Here is a 27,981-nt window from a genome sequence, read left to right on the forward strand (position 1 = left end):
AGAGTGGTGATGGTCCGTATGCACTACGTGAGTACAAAGGATAGATTGATTCGTACAGCCAGAAGACTTGGAAATGTGACTGTTCGTGGCTTTAGTCTAAGAGCCTATGAAGATTTTAGTCCGGAGGTAGTACGGGCTCGAAGACTGTTTAAAGATCTGATGTCCGAATGTTTTGAGAAGAAACTGAAACCTGCGCTCCTGTATCCTGCGAGGCTCAGAATTTCTCCGGAGAACCAAGCTCGTCAAATATTCGACTCCGTGTCTGCAGCACGGAACTATCTGTCGGCTAATTTCCCATCTAGCGCGACCTCTCAGCCCGAGTGACTGATAAAAAATGCGGTAGATATCGGTCTTTTTCAGGTTAATAGTCAGACTCTGATTTCTGACCATTCGAAAAGTAATAGATCATTGTAGCTCTAATTATCCTGTTCATCTCTAACACATTTTTATATTTTTTTTTCTCCTCTGTGAGAATTTTTTTAAAATATATAAGTGTATGTTTAATTTTATATTAATCTATACTAATAATATGATTATATTCTTTATTATTTTATTTTTGAGTTACTGAAAATGGCGATTTTTTATTTTTTGTTTATTAAAACTTTTCACGTTTTTTTTACATTCGCCATTTTCTCTTTGTCTTTCTCCATAAAATCCTTCTTACAAGTTTAGGTGGTGGATCTTACCTTAATATTAGGAGCTGCCGTCTGAAGACATGGGGGTAGGTTTAGTGTTATTTCTTCTTTTTTCTCTGATCGCTCTCTGGTCAGATGGGGGGCTTTTTGGGTGGGGGGTGGGTTTTGTTTTTCTTTCAGGGGTTTTTATGTTTCATTTTCTTTCGTTTTTTCTTGATTTTTTTTAGAACTACAGATATGGCTGACACGTCGTCATTTCCGGTCCTTCCTTATATCTTAATTCTTCTTCCGGGCGCATGGGTCCCTGCTTTGGTTAACCCTTTATATACTGGAGGGTTGACCTAAGTAATGGATCAAAACATTAATTTTGTCTCTTGGAATGCTAATGGTTTAAACTACCTGTTTAAAAGGAGGAAGGTCTTTAAAGTATTCCAGAGACTGAAAGCACAGATTATTTTTTTACAGGAGACTCATGTGAGGAAGGAGGATAATCTGTGTTTTTTTTAACTCTTGGAAAGGCCCACAATTTCATGCCAACTCATGCTCTAAGACTCGAGGTGTATCTATTTTTATTGATCCCTCTATTACATTTGTTCAACATGACATCACTGTAGACCCTAACGGTAGATTTTTATTGGTTACTGGGTTATTATTCAATATTAAGGTTGTCATGGTTAATGTTTATGCCCCGAATATAGATCACCCTGAGTTTTTTAGATCTTTGTTTACTATTTTACCCAATCTAAATGAATATCATTTAATAATGGGTGGGGATTTTAACTGTTGTTTGAATCCCCTGCTAGATAGGTCGAAACCTTCACAGTTCCTACCGAATAAATCGGCTACATATATTAACTCTTTCCTTACTAACTCCGGAGCTGTTGATATTTGGAGATTTCTTCACCCGACAGATAAAGAGTTTTCTTTTTTTTCTCATGTATACCACTCATACTCGAGAATTGATCACTTTTTTATTGATTCACGTTTTATTTCACTTGTAACTGCTTGTAAGTATGACATTATAGCCATTTCGGATCACTCTCCATTACAACTCTTTCTTAAATTCAAAGACTCTGTTTCTACTATTAAGCACTGGCGTTTTGATGTTATATTATTGCAAGATTTAGACTTTGTTAAATTTATGAAAGAACAAATTAACTTTTTTTTCAACAAATTACACTACGGAAATTTCTTATGGAATATTGTGGGATACATTCAAGGCTTATATTCGTGGTCAAATTATTTCTTACTCAGTAGCTTTGAAGAAATGCATCAAAAACAAGACTCATCTATTGGTTGAGAAGATTAAAGACATTGACAAGAAATATCTGACTGATCCTACTGAAGAACTTTACAAACAAAGAATTGAACTGCAGATGGAATATAATTTGTTACTTACATCTTCGATTGAAAACCAGTTAATTAGATCTAAATCTGATTTTTATGTGCATAGTGAGAAATCGGGTAAACTGTTGGCTAATCAACTGAAGAATATTTCAGTTAGACACCAAATTGTGGAGATTTGCAAACAGAATGGAGAACTGACTGTTAACCAGGAAGAGATAAATCAATCTTTCCAAAATTTTTATACATCCCTATATAGTTCAGAATCCCCTCAAGACCTTAGTAATATGTTTAATTTCTTAGAACATTTGAAACTCCCAAAAGTATTACCTCAAGATAACTTAGAATTAAGTAAACCCATTACAGATTCTGAGATCAATAATACTATTTCCTCACTGAACTCGGGGAAAGCACCAGGTCCTGATGGATATTCTGTGGAATTTTATAAAGCTTTTTCTTCTACTCTCTCTCCCTGGCTTATTAAGATGTTTGATGAACCTATCACATTGGGTAAACAACCACAATCATTTTACAGAGCTACGATTTCTCTAATCTTGAAAAAAAATAAAGACCCAACCGAATGTTCTTCTTATAGACCAATTTCTTTGTTGAATGTTGATTCTAAGATCTTCTCTAAAATTCTAGCGACAAGGCTAGAGAAGATATTACCATATATTATCTCTGAAGACCAGACTGGATTCATTAAAAATCGTTATTCCTCCTTTAATATTAGAAGATTGATGAATATTATTTACACCCCTTCACATAAGTCCTCAGAATGTGTTATTTCATTAGATGCTGAGAAGGCCTTCGAAAGAGTAGAATGGCCTTATTTATTTACAGTTCTTGAAAAATTTAATTTTAGTCCAATATTTATATCTTGGATTAAACTTCTTTATAATTCCCCAGTTGCCTCGGTTTTTACTAATACTCAAAGATCGCCATATTTTCGATTATTTCGGGGCACCAGGCAAGGGTGCCCCCTTAGCCCTTTATTATTTAACTTAGCTTTAGAACCTTTGGCAATTGCTATCAGAGAAGCACCCAATATTACTGGTATTATTCGTTGCAGGGATATTCATAAAGTATCACTATATGCAGATGATTTATTGCTATATATTTCCAATCCTGAAAATTCTATTCCTGCAGTTTTATCTTTATTAGCCCAATTTAGTAATTTTTCGGGATATAAACTGAACTTAAATAAAAGTGAATTATTCCCTTTTAATGGATGGGTTCCTATTTATGATAGTTTGCCTTTTAAAATAGCTAGAGACTATTTTATATATTTAGGGATTAAGATTACTAAAAAAAATAAAGATTTGTTTAGGACTAATTTTTTCCCTCTATTGGACCTGATCGGTAGTTTACTTACCAATTGGTCACCATTATGCCTATCTATGATAGGCCGAATTAATGCTATTAAGATGATGATCTTACCTAAATTTTTATATATATTCCAAGCTATACCTATTTTTGTTCCTAAATCTTTTTTTGATAAGGTTGATTCTAAATTGTCTTCATATATCTGGCAAAATAAGAATCCTAGATTGGGAAAAAAATATTTACAGAAATCTAAACTGGAGGGAGGATTGGCATTACCCAACTTTAGAATTTATTATTGGGCAATTAATATTAGTTACTTAAGGTATTGGTTGAATTATTCAGAATTATCTCTAAATCCCCATTGGGTAAATTTAGAAATTAAACTGGTACAAAATTTCTCAATTAGTTCTATTTTGGGAGCTGCTCTCCCTTTTACTCTTACTAAACTATATAAACTAAATGATAATCCAATGGCTAAACATACACTACGTATATGGTTTCAATTCCGGAGATTTTTTGGCCTAAGTCATTTTATCTTGGAAACCCCTATTGTACTAATTTTTTTTTTCATCCCTCTCTAATTGATCAAGCTTATTTACTCTGGAAAGTTAAAGGTATAACATGCTTTTCGGATTTATTCTTGGATAACTCTTTCATGTCATTTGAACAATTATCCATGAAATATGATTTACCTAGATCTCATTTCTTTCGATATTTGCAGATTAGGAGTTTCTTAGTTTCGATTTTACCCTCTTTTCCCAATCGGGAGACTACGACTGTTTTAGAGGATATACTATATTCAAAATTCCCTCCAAAAGGTGTGATATCTAAATTATATAATATAATTACAAAAATAAATTCTGGGACTTTTGGAAAGTTTAAAAATGATTGGGAAAGAGAACTCAACCTTTATATTTCCAATGAAAATTGGAATAAAATTCTGCGACTGGTAAACTCCTCTTCTCTATGTGCAAAACATTCACTGATACAGTTTAAAGTTGTTCATAGAGCTCATATGTCTAAAGATAAACTCCATCGTTTTTATTTTCATATCGATCCTATATGTGATAAATGTCAATTGGAAATAGCTTCCCTTACACATATGTTTTGGTCCTGTCCCTCTTTACAGAATTATTGGAAGGAAATTTTTTCCATTATATCTACCGTTTTGAATATTGATTTACAACCACATCCCATTACTGCAATTTTTTGATTACCTATGATAGATTTGACTTATTTATCTCTTCCTGCAGATCGTATGATTGCTTTTCTTACACTAATGGCTAGAAGATCTATACTATTGAATTGGAAAGAGGTTAATCCTCCCACTGTTTTCCAATGGTTTACCCAAACTATACTATGTTTAAATTTAGAGAAAATTAGAAACTCTGTCTATGAATCCCCTTCTAAGTTTGAGTTAACCTGGCGACCATTTATTCAATATTTTCATTTGTGGTGAGTTGATCTGGCTCTGTTTTCTTTTTATGATTATGTATGATAATTGGGCTGTTAGATGAGATCGGAGTGATCGGCGTGATTTAGCTATATCGGTAGGTTTTTTTTTAAAGTTTTTAATTCAGATTTGTTTTTTCTTCCTTTTTGGGGGTTTTTTTTCTCTCTTTTTTTATATATTTTTATTAATTATATTATATTTTTTTAGAGATAGTTCAAAATTTTTTTAAATTCTAAATTTTTTTTATGATATATTTTTATTCTGCAATATTATTGTTTAATATCTCTATATTAATTCGTTATTTACTATGTATTTTTCATATCTCTGAACTGTATGTGTTTATAAATTATAATAATAATAAAAAGATTGGGGAAAAAAAAGAAAAAATGATTTATAGATGGAGATTGAATTCATTATAAGTGAAGAGAAGATTTTTGAGTTTGTTAGAAGACAAATTTGGATATTCTGTGATATAAATTTGAACTCTGTAAATGATAAGTTTATTATCTGGGATTCTTTGAAAGTGTATCTAAGAGGACAAATTATAAGCTTTACTTCAAAATTAAAAAGGAGTATATGAGAGAAATTGATCAGTTAGAAAGAGAAATAACAGTTTTGGAAAAGGACCTTAAAAATGGGGTTTTGAAGATAAGCGTAGCAGTTAACTAATAAAAAACTAATATAAACTTAAAGGACAGAGAAACCAATTACAAGAACAAAACAGATATTATGAATAAGGTGAAAGATCTCATAAAGTACTTGCTTGGCAATTAAAATCAGAGGAAATATCGAGAACAATGAATGAAATTAAAAATGATACTGTAGCGCTTGTGTTATGCAAGCTTGGAGAAAGACACACACCAAAGCCTTGGAAAACAAGACTGATTTATTCCCCTGGCAGTCCTGCTTATATGGGCCCCAAGTGCTGATGTCAGGGCCTCGCATCATCAGAGCGCCGGCCTGAAATCAGCTGGTGTTTCCACCAGAGTTCCCCGCCTTCCCGCCGTGCACAGATCACCTGGGATGACAGCTGGTGCCACCCCCAGGTGCGCACAGTCGCCACGTTCATCAGCCATTTTGCAGGATGGTCTGTGTCTCCGTGTGTGGGCCACTGCACAACCACTCCCCACCACCCCCACAAACCAGCCACTAGGCCATTGTCCGTAGCCTTGGACTGTGTCACGGGGGAGGAGTGGAGACTTGCTCATTACAATCTAGATATCCTAGTTTCAGGCTGTCCACGGTAAAAGTCTCCTCCCTTCTGCTGATGTTGAGGATGAAGGAGAAACCATTGTCCCTGACAACCCTGTAGGGCCCCTGGTTGGGTCATTGTACGGGCGGCCAGTGAGTGTGTGTGCCTTTTCATGAATACGTGCTGACAAGTCTTTGAGACATTATGTTTGGGCTGGCTATATGGTGGAGGTTGCCATGGGATCAGAGACCCCAGTTTTGGCCATAAGTTCTTGAGGGTTACTATAGGGTCTTCCAGGCATTTATCATGGGCCAGGAATTCCCTGGAATGCAAAAAGGCATGCCATAGACCATCTCTGCCACCGAGACATTGAAGTCCTCCTTCGGCACAATACAAATCCCCAACAGGACCAAAAGCAGTTCGTCCACCCAGTTGGGACCCTTGAGCCGGGCAATCAAGGTTGCCTTGAGATGCCTGTGAAAGTGCTCCACCAATCCATTGGCTTGAGAGTGATATGGCGTGGTGTGGTAGAGCTGTATCCCCAAAAAGTTAGCTAGTGCTGCCCAGTGCCCAGAGGCGAATTGTCAAGGTTAAGTGCTCATCTGGTTAGGTGCAAATCTGGACATCCGTCTTTTGATGAGAGCCCTGGCGCAAGTTTCTGTGGTGGTATCAGGACTGCCTCTGGCCACCTTGTGAAGCAGTCAACCATGGTCAAGAAGTATCTCACCCCATGGGAAACTGGTATGGCCCCACTATGTCAATGTGTACATGGCTGAATCTGTACCATGTTGGTTCAAAAGTCTGCGTGGGCCATCTCATGTGAAACTGCACTTTTGAGGACTGACAGCTCATGCAGGTTTTGGCCCACATTAGCTGACCTGTTTATAGAGGCCATGCCAGACAAACCTGCTAGCCACCATTTTGACCATGGCGTGGATTGCAGTGTGTGCCAGGTTGTGGATGGCATCAAAAACCTGGTGCCTCCTTGCAGCCCGAGCAATGGGGTGTGGGCTGCTGATTCAGACATCGCACAGCAGTGGCAGGTTACCTGGGCCAACAGGGACATCCTGCGCCTTTAATTTCATGTACAATAAGGCTAAATTTGTATTTCACACAACCCGCCTTGGAATCCTTGGCTATGTCGTTGAGAACGGGGTCATTAGTCCCGACCCTGACCACATTCACCTGCTCCTGGAACTCCCCCTCCCCTACAGCCTCAAGGCCCTGAAAAGGTGCCTGGGTTTTTTCTCTTACTATGCCCAGTGAGTCCCCAACTATGTAGACAAGGCCTTCCCCCTCGTTAAGTTGACCTCTTTTCCCCTAACACCAGAGGCCCATGCAGCCTTCAGCTGCATCAAAGCAGACATTGCCAAAGCCACGATTCACCCTGTGGATGAATTCATCCCATTCCAGGTGGAGAGCAATGCGTCAAACTTCGCTCTGGCCGCCACACTTAAGCAGGTGGGAAAACCCGTCACATTCTTTTTCTGCACTCTCCAAGGCCCTGAAGTTATACACTTCTCTATCGAGAAGGAAGCTCAAGCCATTGTTAAGGGGGTATGGCACTACCTGGCCAGGAAACAATTTACCTTGCTAACTGTCTAATGAGCAGTTGTGTTCATGTTCAATAACCAGCAGTGAGGTAAAATCAATAACAACAAGATATTGCAGTGAAGAATTTAACTTTCCACCTACAATTACAATATCTTGTACCAGCTTAGGAAACTCAGTGATCCCCCAGGTACTTTATCCCGCGGAACCTGTGCCAGCACACAAATTGACCACTTACAAGCCCTTCACGATGACCTCTGTCACCCTAGAGTACCAGGTTCTTCCACTTTGTCAAAGCCCGCCAGACAGAGCGCAGTTGATAAAGGCTACCTGCCCCTTTGAATGCCTGAGTGCTGAGTGTTGATTTCAAATGACCCCTCCACAGTCCACAATGTATACTTCCTCAATTTCATTGATGAGTACTCACATTTTCCATTCGCCATCCCCTGCCCCAACATGACAGCTGTCACAGTCATCAAGGCCCTACGCAGTCTCTTCATTCTGTTTGGCTTCCCCAGCTATATTCATAGTGACCGGGGCACTCATTTATGAGGGATGAGCTGCGCCAGTGCCTGCTGTCCAGAGGCATCGCCCCAAGTAACCCATGGGGGAGCAGGTAGGTGGAAAGGGATAATGCTATGGTCTGGAAGGCTGTCCTCTTTTCCCTGCAGTCTAGGGACCTCCCAGTCTCCTGCTGACAACAGGTCCTCCCTGAAGCACTCCATTCCATCACGTCCCTTCTATGTCCAGCAACAAATGCCATGCCACATGAACGTATGTTTTCCTTTCCCAGGAAATTGGCAACAGAGGCCACACTGCCAGCATGGTTGACGTCCCTAGAGCCAGGCCTACTCCAGAAACATATGACAAGTCACAAGTTCGACCCATTAGTCAAAAGGCTCCATCTCCTCCATGCCAACTCCCACTATTGATCACCCCACACCCCTCCTAACCCTAGCCACTCACTATGCACCAGGGCCATGGCATATTACCTTAGCCCCAACAAATGACACACCAGACTTGTCGCCGCACATCCATCAGCTCAACGCCAACGACTGCATACTGGAGCCCCAGACTGTCCACAGTCAAAGCCAGCACTACAACAGTCACAGCAGAAAACCAAACTGCACGAAAGATTTAATTTGTAGTTGTATCATCAAAAAACAGGATGTGAATGTGGTAAACCACTGTATTTATGTCTGGACACTCCCATTGGCTGACTGTACCTGTGGCTCCTCCCACAGGTACCCGAATAAAGGTGACTGCCCTCAGTGCCCTCCTCAATTCAGGACTATCGACTAGCAGGGATGTGTCTTCATTCCATAGCAAATAGAAGGCTATCAGTTTGCTTAACTTCAGTCTTTTGAGTCATTGATGGTGCACCATCCATATCCAAGTAATTTATAAAGATCAGAAAGAGCAGATGTCCTAGAACCAATTTCTGCATAACACCACTGGCACAACGTCATCACAACATTATGCTGACTAATAAGACTATGCTTTTTCAAATGTTCATAAATCCTGTGCTTAACAATACTCTCCAATAATTTGCCTACCATGGACATCACTGGACTATAATCCTCTTGCCTTTCTTGAACAATGGAATAACATTTGCCATCCTCAATTCTTCTGGTACCATTCCTGTGACCAAAAATGGTGCAAAGGTCATTGTCAATGTCCAAACAATCTCTTCCTTTGCTTCCTGTAGTAATCTGGGGTATATCCCATCTGGCCCTGATGTTTTTAGAAGTTCCAACACTACATTTTCTTGACCTCAAAGAGCTGCAAAACAAAAGTCTGTTTTATGTTGACTTCACATTCAACAAGGTCCCTCTCCCTGCTGAACACCAAAGTAGATTATTCATCAAGGACTTTCCCTTTCTCCTCTGCCTCCAGGCATGTTTCCCCCTATGTCTTTGAGTGGTCCTATCCTCACTCTAGTCCTCCTGTTCTTCCTGTACAAGTAGAACAGTTTGCTGTTTTCTTTCATCCTTAACAAGGCCTTGTCGTGACCCATGACCCCTCCTAGCTCTCCTTGGTCTCTTCTTACATTCCTTCATGGCTACTTTATCATTCTCAAGAGTTTTGACTGTTTTTTCTTAAACCTTATGTATGCTTCATTCTTCCTCTTAACCCAATCTTCCACCTTTCATGTCAACCATAACTCCTTTACTTACCATCCTTTCCTTCTCTCAGTGGGACAAATCTATCCATAACCCCATGCATCCTCTATCCTTTGGAAGGGAAACTTTCACCTTTGCTCTGTTATATAATTACTTTAATAATCAGCAATCCCATACACATCAAATCTGTGCAAAATATGAAGGTCGACCAGACTTCTAGTAACAGGCTATGAAAAAATATGACCATACAAACAGCCAGCTGATGTCAATGTGGATCGGCAGTAAGCTTCGGAATATTATTTTATTTTACACATCCAGTCAATTCGAGGTTATATAAATTATTCATTAAAGGCATATGAAACGACAGAAATTTCAGATGGGTGAAGAAGAAATACTAGTCCGTAGTGTTAGGTCTGCTTTGTTCATGAATGAGTGAGACAAACACCAGGCTGAGTCGAAATCAGGGTTCTTTGTTCTTTATTACCGGATTGTAACACTTGCGACTAACAAAGTTAGTCGGAGAATGCATTCTGCCGTTATCAGCAAAATGGTGATTTTTTATACCCTTGGATACATGCTTAGAACATCATCATATCATTACTTGTCCAATGACTAAAACTGTTGCTATCCTTTCCCTGCTAGCTTCCTGCCTCTCAATCCATCAATGTCTCTCTTATCTTGTAAGTACAAGGATGCATTCTGTTACTCCTTAGTACTGGGTGACTCCTTCTCCGGTCCCATCTCATGATGTTTTACCTTACAGTAGTCAGATGAATTAGGTCGAAAATATGCCATCAACTGGATGCCTAAATCGTGTTAATATATAAACTATATTTACCTCATTTTTCTTATAAGGTGATAGATAGAAGGATTGATGAGAAATTTGGAGTGGATTAGGGGAGGTAGGGATATTGTATCATATTTTTTATTTCCCGGCTGCTTTTAGGGATTCGTTTCAGGTTTGAGGGTTATTCTGTGTGCCTCAATATGGTTTTGCAATCAAAAATGTATTGACATGTCTTCTGATCCTGATTTGCATGATGCCACTAAGTTTCTGTTCTGAGACTTTAGACCCACCACCAACTGGTACCAGCATAAAAAGTAAGAAAATATTGAAGTAAATCAGCCCCAGGATTTTTTAAATAATACTTATGTCAAAATATCACAACATAAACTACTATTAGAACAAAATAAATTAATATTATATGTTGGTAAAGAAAGTGACTCAGGAAAGAGACAAAGAGTTAGATTTTTCACTGAAAACAAACTGTCAATATGTTAATACGATGCATTCAGTACATGGTTATGTTGCACAAAAAAACTGCCCCTGAGGCCCATCATGGCCTTGCCAATCTTTTTATACTCATCAAATTTGCCTGCATTGAGTTTGCATTATTCTATGCCATGCCTCTTCAACTTGTGTGCCTACATTTTTTTTACAATCACAATTGTATCTGACTCCACTAGCTCATCTAGCAGTGAATTTCTGTGATTAATATTTCTCATTAAAACTCCTTCCTTTTACCTTAAATTTGTGCCCTCTAGCTTTTTATATGCCTAATATGGGGAAAAAAGATCCTATCTACCTGATCTATGCCTCTTTAGATGTGTATAAATAGAGGAGATTCCAGTGAAGGCTAATTGGGGAATCTACATTTTCTGAAGGACATCTCAGATGTCCTGGAATGGAAAGTCTCATCCAGGGAGCAGATGTGGCAGAAATGAGGGATTTGAGAAAAATAAATAAAATCCTTAGAGGAGACAGGGTGGGAAGTGGTGTAGTCAAGGTAATTGTATGAATCAGTGGGTTTATTGAGGTTTCCTCAAATGCTGACCGAAAGATCAAGAAAGGAGAGAGAGTTAGCAGAGATGGACCGAGTGAAATTGAGGTCAGGGTGGAAACTGGCAGCAAAGTAAATAAAGTTGTGAAGCTCATCAAGGGTGCAGGAGTCAGCACCAATGTAGTTGTCAATATTATAGAGAAATGTTGAAGAGGCTTGCCTGTGTAACCTAACAGCATAGATTGCTCCACATATCCAATGAAAAGACAGACATAGCTGGGACCAATATAAGACCTATGGGTCCACCATTGATTTGGAGAAAGTAGGATGAGCCAAAGGAGAAGTTATTAAGGGTGAGTACAAGCTCTGCCGGGCAGAGAAAGATGATGTTGGAGGGGACAGAAGCAGGCCACTAGTCCCATCGAGTCTGTTCTGTGACTCTACATCACACCTAGTTCCAATTTCCAGCCTTTTCCCCATATCCTTGATACCCTTATTAATGAGATGCTTATCCATTTCCTGTTTAAATATTCCCAATGATCTGGCCTCCAATGCTTTGTGCGGCAGTGAATTCCACAGATCCACAACCCTCTGACTAAAGGAGTTCTTCCTCCTCTCTGTTTTAATTGGATAACTTCTAATTTTAAAACTACGACCCCTTGTCCTCAATTCACCCATCAAGGGAAGCATCTTATTCACATTCACTCTGTCAAAACCTTTCAATATTTGAAATGTGTCTATAAGACCACCCCTTGGAGAACTGTCAAACGCTCATCATACGCCAGCCCCTGCATTCCAGGAATCATCCTAGTAAATCTCTGCACCCTCTCCAGGAAGAAATGGAGAGTCCTTGAGACCATTTGTGGGGAATGGAAGTGTATAAAGACTGAATGTCCATGGTCAAAATGAGGTGGTCCAGCCCAGAGAACTGAAAGTTGTCAAAGCATGTGAGGTGTTCAGGATGTAAGTGGGAAGGGACTGGACTGGACTAAACAAAATGGCATTGAGGTATGATGATGCCAATTCGGTGAGACAGAAGCATGCAGAGACAATGGGACAACTTGGTCGGTTGAATTTGTGGATCTTGGTTAGCAAGAAAAACTGGACAGTGTGAGGTTAAGAAACATTGTTCAAGACTGTGGAACCGAGATTTAGTGGAAGTGATAAGGTCAGTGATGGTGCAAGCGACGGTGGCCTGATGTTTGCTGGTGGGATCCTGTTCAAGGGGTAAGTAAGAATAGGTGTCTGTGAGCTTTCATCTGGTCTCGGCAAAGTAGAGATTAGTGCATCAGACTACAACAGCACCACCCTTGTTTGAGGGTTTGATAGTAAGGTTGGGATTGATGTAGAAATAATGGAAGGCAGTGCATTCTGCAGGGATAAGATTTTAGAATAGATAAGTGTAATGTGGTCAGGATGTTTGATGTCTCAGCAACAGTTGGAAATAAAAGGATCCTGAGCAGGCAAAAGGCCAGAACAAGATGTCCAAGAGAAGGAAGGAGGCTTAAGGAGGGAGAAGGAACCTTCAGTAGGAGTTGGAGAATCATTGATAAAACGGGTTTGGAGACTGGTGAAAGAAGAATTCAGCATCATGCTGGGCATGGAATTCATTGTGTGGGCATAGGGCATCAAAGGTAATGCCCTTACTGAATAAAGAGTGTTCTATCTCAGAGAGGAAAAGGTCAGAAGGGATAGTGAAGACCCAACAGGGGTTCAATATCAGAATCAGAATTTATTGTCATGAGCATGTCACGAAATTTGTTTTGCGGCAGCATTTCAGTGCAGATATTGCTCCAAATTATTTTAAAATAAATAATGCAAAATAAGAGAGCTGAGCTGTAGTCAAACTGATGTATGTGTTGCTGTTGTTTATGTGATCCAGAACTGAAAGGAGAGCTAGTGATATTGCATCTACTGTGGAGCGATTGTGACAGTAAGCTGGAAAGGGTGCAGGAAAGATTTACAACAATGTAACCTGAATTGCCTTGCTTCAATTATAAGGAATAGCTGGATAAGCAAGGACTTTTCTGCCTGCAGTGTAGGAGGCAGAAGGGGACCTTATAGAGGTTTAGAACATCATGAGTGGCATAGATTACATAAAGATTGAAAAATTAAGGGGAAAGATTTAAAAGGGACCTGAGCAATGCATGTGGAATGAGCTGTCAGAGGAAATAGTAGTGTTGGGTACAAGTGCAATATTTAAAAGATATTTAGACAGCCTCACTCACCGGCTTTCTCCTGATTACCTTTGATGCCCTGACTAATCAAATATCTGTCAATCTCTGCCTTAAATATACCCAACGACTACACTTCCATAGACACCTGTCGCAACAAGTTCCACAGACTCACAACCCTCTGACTAAAGAAATGTTTCCACAGCTCTGCTTTACATTGACGTTCTTTATTCCCTCTTGTCCACGAATCCTCTACCATGGGAAACATCCCATCTACTCTGGCCTTTCAGCAGTCAAAATGCCTCTATGAGGTCCCTCCTCATACTTCAGTACACCAACGAGTAGAGTCCAATTGTTTCTCATAAGTCGCTTTCACACTTGCATCCCACGAAATTAGCCTTTCAGTGTTCTGGGATAGGAATGGGGCTTTGGCTTTTGACACTTAACCACTCCTAACTGGGACAGTGAACACTTTCACACTTGCAAGTAGCCATCGCTGCAGTTAGGACTGTTCTACCTTCTGCTGGTGGTATCGTGACACATAGAACGATGGTGGACCTGCCTAAATCCTGATTTTGAACAAAATTAAACATGCCTAATTATAACATAATGAAGCTTTATGTACAGCACAGGATGAGCCCTTCAGCCCCTGTTTTGGTTGTACCGACCTATATAGACCTTTATAAGGAACCATGGGAAAGTGCAAGCAATAAATAGCAAGAGCAGAAAATTTTTTAACAGGGTGGTAATGTTGGTTGTGCTATAGCGCTAAATTTATATAGTGTGCAAAAGTTTGAAGCACTACAGCACACTATTTATAAAGTTTGGTAAGTATGAAGCACTACAGCACACTATTTATCTAGTGTGGGAAAGTTTGAAGCACTACAGCACACTATTTATATAGTGTGGGAAAGTTTGAAGCACTACAGCACACTATTTATAAAGTTTGGTAAGTATGAAGCACTACAGCACACTATTTATCTAGTGTGGGAAAGTTTGAAGCACTACAGCACACTATTTATATAGTGTGGGAAAGTTTGAAGCACTACAGCACACTATTTATAAAGTTTGGTAAGTTTGAAGCACTACAGCACACTATTTATCTAGTGTGGGAAAGTTTGAAGCACTACAGCACACTATTTATAAAGTTTGGTAAGTTTGAAGCACTACAGCACACTATAAAGTTTGGTAAGTTTGAAGCACTACAGCATACTATTTATATAGTGTGGGAAAGTTTGAAGCACTACAGCACACTATTTATAAAGTTTGGTAAGTTTGAAGCACTACAGCACACTATTTATATAGTGTGGGAAAGTTTGAAGCACTACAGCACACTATTTATATAGTGTGGGAAAGTTTGAAGCACTACAGCACACTATTTATAAAGTTTGGTAAGTTTGAAGCACTACAGCACACTATTTATGTAGTGTGGGGAAGTTTGAAGCACTACAGCACACTATTTATATAGTGTGGGAAAGTTTGACGCACTACAGCACACTATTTTTATAGTGTGGGAACGTTTGAAGCATTATAGCACACTATTTTTATAGTGTGGGAAAGTTTGAACCACTCTAGCACACTATTTATATAGTGTGGGAAAGTTCGAAGCACTGTTGTGTACAATTTATAAATACGATGGGAAAAAGCGATGGTGGACCTTCCCTCCCAGAATTCCATGCAGTCGAGCCAGGGCTGTATGTCTCACTGCATGCACGAAGCATTCATCGAGGGGTTTCTCTGTTGCACAGCATTCTCTGAAGTCAAATCCATCAATGCTTTTTTCCACTGTCTTTATAAATAGTGCGCTATAGTGCTACCAGCATTCCCATGCTGTTTAAAAATTGTCCACTATTGGTATTTATTTCTATTTATTTCCTCTCTCTCTCTCTCTCTCCCCATCCAGCTGCAGCTCTCCCATAGCAAAGTTTATATCTTCATTTTCATCTTTTCTTCCTTCAAGTTCCTACACTCACGCAGGGTCATTTCAAACCCAAAATGCAATTGCCCATTTCACACTTAGCTGATTGTAACACTGGCATCTGCAGAATTGTACTAGGGATCAAGGATGTCTATTCCTGGCGTGAGATGACGTGATCTGACATGGCATTGAGCTGATTTTGCTTTTACACTGGACAATTTAAAGGCCAATTGGCCGTTAATTCCTGGGGTCACTTGCAAGTGTGAAAGAGGCTACATATTATCTCTTACATTCCTGCTGTTTTTCTAGTATATCTTTTCTGATCCTTCTCCAAAATTAGCTATCTTTTCTCAAAACTGTACACAGTACTTCAAGTGAGGTCTCACCAGTGCTTTTTAGAGTCGCAACATTCCATGCTATTCCTTTAGAAATGAATGCCAACATTACATTTGCATTCTTCACCACTGACCAAAGCTGGAGGTCAACCTTTAGGGTATCCAGCATGAGGACTCTCAAGTCCCTTTCCTCCTCATAATTTTGAAATTCCTCCCATCTAAATAATAATCTGCCAAATTCTCTTCAGCAGCTCATTTTTTTATTCCAGATTCCAACTTCTGAAGTCTCTGGCATCTCTAAATATCTTCTTGTGGACATTCTTTTATAAAGATTACTGGATCACAAATAAAGGGTGTTAATTCATGAAAACTTTAAAATTACAATATGTTATAATTAGTAATGTAAACACTATAAACCATTAATGGGATACAAACAATCCAGACCTTCAACTGATAGCAGAGCTCTTGACTGTGTATTCCCAATGTCACAAGTGTAGTGGTCACCATCAATTTTCTCTAGCTGATTAATTTTGAGGCTTAGCAAATTTCCCTCTCGTTTCATCTCATATTTCTTGCTTGGTTTTATTTCTGCCATCCCTTTTCGCCAGACAGCCTTGTTTGCTGGCTTTTCAGTTGCACACTCAAGAATTACAAATCCTTTCTCTTCACTTATTATGTCATGTAGTTCTTTGGTAAATCGATTTACCACATCTGGAAAGGATGTAAAATACATTGATAAACCAAGTTACTTAACATTAAATAACCAGATAGTTATAGGTCAAATACTTTATTGATACAATAATTTACTTCAGTGGTAGGCAAACTGTTGGAGAAGATCTTAAGGACAAGAATTACAAACATTTGGAGAAGCGTAGTCTTATTAGGGATGGTCAGCATCGCTTTTTGAGAAGCAGGTTGAGCCTCATGAACCCAATTGAGTTTTTCGAGGATGGAACAACAGATTAATGAAGGTATAAGTGGCTGTTGTGCACATGGATTTTACTAAGGCATTTGACAAGGTTTTCTACAGTAGGCCCATCCAGAAAGTCATGAGGCACAAGATCCATAAAAACTTGGCTGGTGGATTTGGAATTAGCAAGAACACAGAGGCCATTCATGGAGGGTATTTTGATTGGAGGTTGGTAACTGGCAATGTTCTCAGGTTTCTCTTCTGGGACCCATGCTCTGTGATCTTTATAAATAACTTGGATAAGGAAGTGAAGGATGGGTTACAAAATTTACAGTTGACATGAAGGCTGGAGGTGCTGTGGATAATCTAGAAGGTTTGGTAGGTTACAACAGGATATAGACAGGATGCAAAATTGCAAGAAGAGACAGATGGCAATGAATGCAGATAAGGGTGAAGTTATACATTCTGAAAGATCGAACCTGAAGGCAGAGGACCAGGCTAATGGATCATCTGAAGTAATGAGGACTGTGATAGTTTAGAATATGACCAGGAACCTAAATTAATGCATTATTAAAATTCAGTTAAATATATTATCAAGCCTCTTCACTCGAGATTTAAATATATAAATGATGCTTTTTGATGGAATGATTATTTACAATTACCTAATCTATACAGTTAATAAGGAATAAAGTATGTGTGAAAACTATTGAAGTTAAAATGTGAAATAAAAATATATACTTTTTTTTACCTTTCACAGTGACAGTAGCTTCAGTTTTAGAATTCTCTGCTCTGCATTCATACTTTCCAGAATCTTTTGTGGTGGCTTTATGGACTATCAATTTGCTTACAGATCCATGCTGAGAAACTTCATATTTCATGCTCTTTTTAATTATTTTCCCATCCTTAAACCACTTCAAAAAAGAATCCGGCCTCGAGGTTTCACAACACAGTACAATCTCTTCATCTGCAATTGCCTCCATATCCTCAAGTTGCTTTATGATTTCTGTTGGTTTTTCTGAAACATAAAAATCAAAAATATGATAGATTGTAGTTCAGTGCTTGCTTTGAGCAATAATAGCATTCTTGTATTGATACACCTAGAATTTCCATATGTTTTAACAACCAGTTATCAAGTTTATTTGAAGAATTTAATTAAATTTAATTAAATTTAATTAAATTACTCACTGCAATACAAAAGAATACCCCTGCTCCAAGCAGAGCAATTCCATCAGCCCCATTTAATTCCTTCTTATTTCCTTCTAGGCCAATGACTTGTTCTCTTTCATGTGTCTATCAATTCTCCTTTGATTATGTTGCCATTGACCTACATTAGGGATAATTTAGAACAATCAATTAACCTACCATACATTTTCACAACATGCAAGGAAATTGCCACAACCAGGGGATCCACACAGTCATACAAATTCCACATGGAGAGCTCCGAAGGCCAGGGTCATTCCAAGGATCCAAAAACTGAGAGGCAAATGGAGTAAATGCAGCACAAACCCACTGCCTGCTTCGACAGTTAGTAGATAATTAATATTGAATGTAATGTTGTTTTCAGATCGTACCTTTCACCATCAAGGAAGCCTTAGAGTTGAGATTCCGCACATGGAAAACAACTTCACCTGCATCTGAAAGAGCTGTCTCCTTAATGCTGAGTATATATTTTCGACCAATGTTAAATGCTTCAAAACGTTCAATGCCTTTCACTAACTGCCCATTAACAGTCCAGTAATATTCATCGATGCTTTCATGAGAAAGTATGCATTCAAATGACCCACTTTCTCCTTCTTTAATCTCTGTGCTCTTGAGACGCTTTGTGATTCCAATATTAAGTTCTGCAACAAAATAGGCATTTAAAATTAGAAGCAGATACATTTTTATTAATTACTTTATTGGGTAAAGGCCATCAATATTATTGGAGAAGACAGGATAAAATAAGGGCAGCATAGTTTGTGTAGTGGTTAGTAAATTTATTTGAAGCACCAATGACCAGGATTCAAATCCAGCACTGTCTGCAAAGAGTTTGTACGTTCTCTCTGTGACCTGCGTGGGTGTTCCCTGGGAATTCCAGTTTCCTTGCACCCTCCAAAAAACATACCGGGTTGAAGGTTAATTGGGTGTAATTGAGCAGCACAGGTTTCAATGACCAGAATTGGCTTCTATCATGTTAGAAATAAAAGAAAATCTTATTGGATAATACTTTGGAACATTGTAGTGTACAATAGAGAATACTCAACCCAAATACATTGCAAATAGAGATAGGTTTTTATCATGGTGTTGGCAGAGAGTATATTGATTAATGTAACTGGCAGCTAGAAGTTTTCAAAGACACATTATTGGGCCATTGATTTAATTGGAGCCATATGAAATTACAGAATTATCAGAATTTATATCTCTCAGATAATTTATTTGCATAAAATACCAGAAAAAAAAAATATCTGAAACAAAATGCTTGTGGGATGTTGCTACAGAAAATAAAAGAAAAAAAGCAATGAATTAAACCAATCATTAAAAAATGTGGTTTCATCCCTCACCCAACCTTATATTTGTTTGGAGGTTTTTGTCCTTGGAATTTCCCTAGCTAATACATAGATTTGACTTTGATACACTGCAGGCAATTTGATGTATCCTTGCTACTTCATATGCTTGTACAGTATGCTCCATATGTTGGCTTCTACATAAAGTGCTGGAGAAACTCAGCAGATCACACAGTGTTCTTTATGTAGCAAAGATACACAACCAACATTTTGGGCCTGAGCAAAAAGCAGGCAGGTGTTTGAAATAAAATCATGGGGAAGAGGGGCAGGGGGGGAGCACTGGCCCACAGGTAAGAGGTGGATATGGGTAGGAGGGTAGAAGAGAAAAAAGCTGGGTTGTAAAAAGGGGAGGGGATAGCTCTCTGAATGGAGAAGGAAGGGGGTGGGGAGCTGAAAGAAAGCAGAGGGAAAGGGAAAGCGCTGCAAGGACTTGTGAGCATGCTGAATCGCTGAATTTTTAAAACAGACTAAAACTCCAGCCATTCAGGAAAATGCTAATAAATTCCAAGCATAGATCTATGATCCTAATTTTTGAACAATTTCATATAAACTGGGGAACTGAACTCAAAAGTATCAAACTTTTAAAGATTTCCAGTTTATTTCCATACTGCTTACTGAATATTGTGCAAAGTTTTTCCTTTTTATTTACTCGTTATCAGTCTAAAATTAATGTTCAGTGGTATAACATACCTTGTATGGTGACCTTAGCATTTGCTTTATCACTGCTTATGTCGCAAGTATACACTCCAGCATCACTTTTATTCAGGTCATGTACTATTAGACAAAGTGTCTTTCCAGCATGCAGCAGTTCATATTTGTCACTTGAACCAAGTACCACATCATCTTTTTTCCAAATGGGATTGACCTTGGGTTTAGATACTTCGCACTCTAGGGTAATCATTCCTCTCTCCTCCCCAACAATGTCATCCAATGATTTCATGAAGACCACAGGCTTTTCTGCAATGAGAAACAGAAGAAAATAGTTTACTTTCTTTTTAAAATATTTTATTGATATTTTATAGTATAAACAATTAAACAGTACAATTATACAATGTACTACAAAAGATTTGTTTTAATTTACAAATAATTCTCATGATCAGGAAATTCAGAGCACAATTATGACAATAAAGTAAAATTTAATCAAAAAAACGAAAACTCCATCCTCTAAGCAAGGTTGAAAGTTGATATGTATGAATCAAGTGACACTAACTTGGAGAGGGACAACACAGCGAAAAAAATTCCAGTACAAAACTAAATCTTAAGATTATGAAAATAATCCATAAATGGGCCCCATGTCTTTTGAAACTTAATATTTGAATCCTTGATAATTTTAATCTAATTTTTTCTGACTTAAACAAGACATAATATCCCTTAGTCAGTCATTGTGCATAAGTAGGTAGTGTTATCTTTCTACTTAATCAAACTTGCATGTCTGGCTATCATTTGAAGTAAAAGATAAAATTCAGTTTTGAATTGAAGTCAGTAATATATCAACATCTTGAAGTGATCCAAAAAGAGAAATTAAAGGGCATGGTTCCAATTTTAACTTAAGAATTACTGATAATGTTTGAAAAACATCTTTCCAAAATTCTTCTAGGCTAGGGCACGTCCAGAAGCATCACCTATTTTACATTTGTCACATTAAGGATTTATGTCTTAATAAAAAGAGACAATTTAACTTTAGACATAGGTGCTCAAAAGAATCTTTAAATTCCAGCAAACAATGCGTACACAAAAGGAAGTAGTGTTCATCAAATTAAAAATGGAGTCCAAACCTTATCGGACAATGAAAGTTTACTTTCAAAATTCCCTAAAAGGTTAAAAATCAACTTTGCACAATTGACTTTTCTATTGTCATATAAAAGCCAAAAAAATTACACTGCATAACACCTATTTTTGTGACATTAGGAGTTCCCATTTTGACCACACAGAATAAGTTGCCCTTCAGATTATTTCTCGCTGAAATTATGCCCAGTATGAAATTAAACCAGGCATTTTGGGCTATTCATACTGATCTGCCTAATAGCTTCCTGGTATCAGGCATGAATCTCATTCTTTGTTATTGCACATTTCTGCCCACATTTGGACGATAAGAGATAGGAGCAGAATTACTGTTTACTTCGGTGTATAAGTCAAGACATGAAACCCAAAAAAAATCTCTCAAAAAATGGGGGTTGACTTATACACTAGATATACTTTTGAGACCTTAAATTCAGCTCAAAATCCAATCTGCGCTGATCTGGCATACAAGTTGACCCTTGATAAACCAAAAACCTATCTGTGACAGATTTTCATTTAGATTTTTATTGAAAAAATCAATTAGCACACTTCAAAATTGCTATCATTGTCTGAAAACAACAACACATTTAGAACCCTTCAAAATCAGTCTCGCACTCATCGTCTGAAGCAAAGATGGCAGCAGGCACTTTCATACTCTCACTGTTTAAACCCTCATCATATGGATCTCAGTCTGTATCTAATGAGGAGGCTTCAGCTTTGTAATTAATGTCTCACAATAAATCATTTGCAGCATGCATTACCCCGCCTTTTGTAAACTACTTTCTGCACTCAACATCCATGTAATTCCATTCTTCGTGCACATGGTCTTTGAATGGCTTGTTCAAGAAGACATCAAGAGGTAACAATATAGACATCAAATCATCCGAGTTAACTGCCATGTAAGTATTATGTGGTGCTAATCTACTTTTATTGTTCTCAGTTAAGTGGCTAGGAAACATATCCCGGACCAGCAAACTCCATTCTTTGTGTAAATCGACTGGCTGCCTGTTCCACACATGGTCTATCCATTGTTTTACACCATTTTTATCCATCAATCCTTTTTCATAAAAATATACAAAACTACCTGCAGGGAATTTCATTTTTGATTTCATGGGTCTTAACTTTGTCCCACCAGCCATGCGCAATAACACCACAGTAAACTTGGTCCTTTCATGGCCTGTACTTCCAGTTTGCAGTTTTAACATCTTTCCATTCCACTGTTCTATTACTTATCATGTCCAAAATTCATGGGGGTTTCGTCCATGTTTCCGATATTTTCCAATGCAAACTGGTGTTTCTGCCAGTTCCATATAATACACTGGTGAAAACTTACAACTTTATGATCAAGATCTTTAGATAGTTTCTGAAAAATCTTTGTTTTTTTGGCATAATAAACAGATTTTTTCTGTTTATAAAACGATTGCACCAGCCTACTGTAGCTTTAAAATCATCATTGAGGTTTGGGTGTGAATTGGCCCACTGCAGTACAAATGTTCTTATTTTATTTCGGGTGACTATGTAGCAATCTTGCCTCTGTTCACGTACCCATTCTGCAACGTGATTTTCCAACTCTGGCCAACAAGTGATTCCTTTTCTCAAAGAGCATTGCCTCTTCGTTATTGTTTCTTAAAGTCTCTTCTTTCTTCCTCCAATCTCTAACCAACTTCTCACATTTCTTGCAGCAGTGCAGTTGTTGGTTTCCTTGGCCATTTCTATCACTTTCAACTTAAAGCTCACTATATTTTTTTCGCATGCTGCATTGTGTCAATGGACCCTCCATGATAGTAATACCTCCAGTCAAAACCCAGCAGATCAATCCATGCAATCTATGGGGGTCGACATACGGCCGTCAACTGCTCATCTCAGGCATTGCGAGCTTTGGGGGCTCGACTTGTATGCCGGTCAATAGGGCACTTCAGGCAGTCAGAAAATTGGGGTTGACTTAAACACTGGATATAAAAACCATAAAATGAGGCTGAAAAAGAGGGGTCAATTTGTACGGAAGACGACTTATGTGCCGAAATATATGGTAGTCCTTTCAAATCATGGACAATGTATTCTTCCCATCAACCCCATTTTCCTGCCTTTCCTCTACAATTTTGACACCCTTACTAATCAAGAACATATCAACTCCACTTTAAATATATGCCAGATCTGTAAATATTTAAGAACATTGTATGGTTCATTTATCTTTACAAGAGGGGGAATTCTGCACTTAAGAATTTATGTGCTTCAGTTTTTCTGGGTCTTGACTTCTTGTGTCACTTTTAAAAAGTGACCCTGGGGTATTCTGGTCCTCTCCCTCCCATTACAGTTCGGAACACAAGGTCTCAAAATTCTGATGCTTCTTGCTGTCTCTCCACACCAAATACAGATCCACCTCCTCTGTTCCCCAATCTGAAAGTTGATTGGAGACCAATTGCTACAAAAAGCAGGCGTTACAGCACAGAGACAACAACTGCTTGATGAGAATATTATCGAGCATAGTACCAGCCCATGGAGAGCATAGGTGGGTTGTCATAAAAGGGGAAGAAAAGTCCAGGCTAGTAATTGAATATAGCCAAACTATTAATAGCTTCACATTCCTGGACACATACCCCCTTCCTCGCATTTCAGACATAGTGAATGAAATTGTGTAGTACAAGGTCTATTTGACCATCGACCTTAAAGCTGCTTACCACCAGTTGCCAATCTATTTTGAGGACCATCCCTACACCACTTTTAAGGCTAATGGGAGACTATCAATTCTGGAGGGTCCCATTTTGTATCACGAATGGGGCCTCAATCTTCCAGAGACAGATGGACCAAATGGTAGACAAATTTAAGTTGAAGGCCACCTTCCCATACCTCGACAACATTTGTGGATACACTCTGGAGGACCATGACACTAACCTCCAGAACTTTCTCCACGCAGCTAAAGCCCAGAACCCCATTTACAGCACCAGTAAGTGCATATTCAGGACTAGACGCCTAGCCATCTTGGACTACATGATGGAGAATGGCATCATTAACCCCCAACCCTGACAGGATGCACCCCTTGTCGGAACTCCAGATCCCAAGGAAAATGAAGGCTTTGAGGAATTGCCTGGGCTTCTTCTCATATTACACCCAATGGATCCCTCAATATGCCAACAAGCTTCATCCCATCCTAAAAATCACTTCTTTTCCACTGACAGCCGAAGCTCAAACAGCTTTCAACTACATCAGAAGCCACAGTGTAAAGGCCACCATGCATGCGGTGGATGAAAATGTACCTTTCCAGGTGGAAAGTGGCACCTCAGACGTAGCCCTGGCTGCAACCCTTAATCAGGTGAGTAGGCCGGTTGCATTTTTTTTCCTTTCAGGAGCCTACAAGGCCATGTGTCAAGGCACACAATCTACCCTACTCGACTGAGGATGTCAGGGAAATGACCAGGTCATGCAGGTCTGTGCGGAATGCAAGCCGCACTTCTACCATCCCAGAAAGGCACACCTGATAAAGGTATCCAGTCCCTTCAAATGGCTCAGCGTCAATTTCAAGGGACCCCTCCCCTACATGAACAGGAGAGTGTACTTTCTCACTGTCATTGACAAGTACTCTTGTTTCCCATTCGCCATTCCCCGTCCGGACACTTCCATGCTGTCCGAAACTAGGGCCATAGACTCTATTTTCGCCCTGTTCAGGAATCCCGGCTATATCCATAAGCTAACGGGGTTCATCGTTTATGAGCGAAGAGCTACGCCTGTTTGTGCTGGTGAGAGGCATTGCATCCAGTAGGACGACTAGCTAAAACCCTGGGGGACCAAATGGGTTGAGAAAGAGAATGCTATGGTTTGGAAGGCTGACAAATTGGCCCTCTGGTCCAAAGGACTTCCAGACTCATGTTGCCAGGACGTCTTACCCATGGTGTTCCACTCCATTAGGTCGCTACTTTCCACTGCGACCAATGCAACACCTCACAAGCTGATGCTTTCTTTCGAGAAAAAGTCAATGTCAGGAACAACCCTTCCGGCTTGGCTTACAGCACCAGGTCCAGTGCTACTCCAAAAGCACACGAGGAGGAGCAAATCTGACCCTGTGGTCGAGAAGGTGCACCTACTCCATGCCAACCCCACACACCTACATGGTATACCCAGATGGCGGGTAGGACACTGTCTCGATGAGCGACCTGGCACCCGCCAGAACTGAGAGTCCATCACCTCAAGTGGGCCAGGACTCTGACCTACTCAGGGTTTCCAGAAAAACACCGAGGCTCAGATGAGCTGTCAGAGGAAGTGGATCCAGTCACCCCTACCACCAGAGCCAGATCACCCACGCCCCAAGACCCCAGAACCACAGGAGGGTCAGGAAGCCCAGGGCCAGCTGACACTGGTGCTCTGTCCGCATTTCCAGACGTCCTGACAGGATGAACTTGTAAATATTGTAAAAACATTTTTGACTATCCAATGTTCTTTGTTTTCAACCGCAGGCTTCAGTCAAAAGAGAGATGAATGTAGTGAACTGGGAATTCACTACTGGTGCGATGCTCTAAGGACTGGCTCCTCCCCGCAGATATCCCGATATAAACCCTGGATCCCCGCCAAAACCCCAGTTTAGTCCACAGACCATGTGTGCCATTCTTATTGAATAAAAGCACTTTGTACTGTCTGGTCTTGAGTGCTCTCTGTCTTTCTACACAGCACATCATGGCAGTTTGTTTTTTTTGGTCACTTAAATGGACAACTTGTTGACATCTGAAGAATGACTAGTGCTGTCAGGAGTGACTGCAAGCTGATCAAATTCTTTACAAGTTCTCAGCATGTGTTAAAACAGCAAGTGTTTTTTTCAGCACTTAATTATTTAAACACTCTTAAATTTCCTGAAAACTTTGTGGGAACACCCAGTGGAACATTGAGGCTTTGGCTCAAGAGGCTTCGGCAAGTAGAGACAGCAGGTAAGATAAAGTTTACTATTGTTTTTCATTTCAGTGGTTAGTATAGTCGAGATCTACTTGTTCAATACTCTTTCTGTAGAATGTGGAAATCTGGGAATCTTCCAGTATCTTTGACAACTACTCCTATGGAAAGTGCGCAGAGCTCCAATTCCTGACCAACTATCCAGAACTACCATTTCTACAGACACCAAATTAAAACTCCAACAATGCTCTATTTAAAATATTCCTCAGGGATTTTAATGGAAAACACATGGATATTCCAAAGAATTGAATTCACTACATAGATTCATCCAGGACACCTTACAGTTCACACCAAGCAAATAAGACGACTTTGGATTTCTTGTCAGGTTTAAATCCTTTTTCTTTCAGATCCCAGGAGTCAGAGAGGATACAGGAGCAGTGTAAAATGGCAACCCTTTTTAGTTGTGAGTTTCAGATCCGAAGTGACAGAAAGAGTGTGGATGCAGTTCAAAAAGGGAAGCCTAGTTGTTTAGCGAACTAGCTAATTAACAAGAAGGTAAGTTAGCAGAGCAGCCATCTAGTGTAATAGTGGGACATTGAAACTTTGCCTTGAGAGGCTTTGGCAAGCAAAGACAGCAGGGCTACCACCAGTAAGGATAAGGCTTTTTATTGCTTTTATTTTCAGTGGTTAGTGCAGACAAGATGCATTTGTCCATTGTTCCTCTTGCAGAATGTGCAAAATCTGAGAATTTTCCAGTGCATCTGACTAATTCTTTCTTTGGCTTGGCTTCGCGGACGAAGATTTATGGAGGGGTAATGTCCACGTCAGCTGTAGGCTCGTTTGTGGCTGACAAGTCCGATGCGGGACAGGCAGACACGGTTGCAGCGGTTGCAAGGGAAAATTGGTTGGTTGGGGTTGGGTGTTGGGTTTTTCCTCCTTTGTCTTTTGACAGTGAGGTGGGCTCTGTGGTCTTCTTCTAAGGAGGTTGCTGCCCGCCGAACTGTGAGGTGCCAAGATGCACAGTTTGAGGTGAGATCAGCCCTCTGGCGATGGTCAATGTGGCAGGCACCAAGAGATTTCTTTAGGCAGTCCTTGTACCTCTTCTTTGGTGCACCTCTGTCTCGGTGCCCAGTGGAGAGCTCGCCATATAACACGATCTTGGGAAGGCGATGGTCTTCCATTCTGGAGACGTGACCTACCCAGCGCAGTTGGATCTTCAGCAGCGTGGATTCAATGCTGTTGGCCTCTGCCATCTCGAGAACTTCGATGTTGGAGATTAAGTCGCTCCAATGAATGTTGAGGATGGAGCGGAGACAACGCTGGTGGAAGCGTTCTAGGAGCCGTAGGTGATGCCGGTAAAGGACCCATGATTCGGAGACGAACAGGAGTGTGGGTATGACAACGGCTCTGTATACGCTAATCTTTGTGAGGTTTTTCAGTTGGTTGTTTTTCCAGACTCTTTTGTGTAGTCTTCCAAAGGCGCTATTTGCCTTGGCGAGTCTGTTGTCTATCTCGTTGTCGATCCTTGCATCCGATAAAATGGTGCAGCCGAGATAGGTAAACTGGTTGACTAATTACTCCTGTGGGAAGAGCATCCAGCTCCAATTCTTAACTAGATCAAGGAGCTGGAGTTGCAGCTGAATGAACAGATCATTCAGGTTGCTGAGGAGAGCTAAGAGCTTTAGTGAGGTGGTCTAGCCAAGGATGCATATAGGGAGTAGATGGGTGACACTTTTAGCATTCCATGGATGCTGCCTGATCTGCTGAGTTCTAGCATGTTCTGTGTTCCTTCTGGGTGGGCTTGTTGTACCTCCTACATTTTCCTTATACCTTGATGAAGGGCTCAAGCATTTAAAAAAAATTGGTTATGTATCTTTATCTTTGCTACATAAGGTACACGGTTTGATGAGCGTGGTAAACCACTGTTATGTATAATTGTCTGGTCAGACACACCTATTAGCCAATTGTACCTGTGGCCCCTCCCCACAGGCTTCTGTATAAAGGTGGATGTCTCACACCCCCACTTCTCAGTGCAAGACAGT

At 39.7% G+C, this 27,981-nt stretch overlaps 1 protein-coding gene across 14 annotated transcripts in view; it reads right to left on the reverse strand.

The window, feature by feature from the left end:
• The window catches only part of LOC138751919 (obscurin-like), a 755,203-nt gene that overhangs the window by 512,948 nt on the left and 214,274 nt on the right, over positions 1 to 27,981 (reverse strand). For all 14 annotated transcript variants that reach the window (XM_069914884.1, XM_069914878.1, XM_069914879.1 and 11 more), the window contains 4 exons: positions 19,976 to 20,242; positions 18,314 to 18,583; positions 17,491 to 17,757; positions 16,277 to 16,543 (listed from right to left, as the gene is read on the reverse strand). In XM_069914884.1, coding sequence (XP_069770985.1) covers positions 16,277 to 16,543; positions 17,491 to 17,757; positions 18,314 to 18,583; positions 19,976 to 20,242 — 1,071 coding nt within the window. The remainder of the gene's footprint in view (positions 1 to 16,276; positions 16,544 to 17,490; positions 17,758 to 18,313; positions 18,584 to 19,975; positions 20,243 to 27,981) is intronic.

Source organism: Narcine bancroftii, chromosome 1, assembly GCF_036971445.1.
Source record: "Narcine bancroftii isolate sNarBan1 chromosome 1, sNarBan1.hap1, whole genome shotgun sequence".
Taxonomy (NCBI): domain Eukaryota; kingdom Metazoa; phylum Chordata; class Chondrichthyes; order Torpediniformes; family Narcinidae; genus Narcine; species Narcine bancroftii.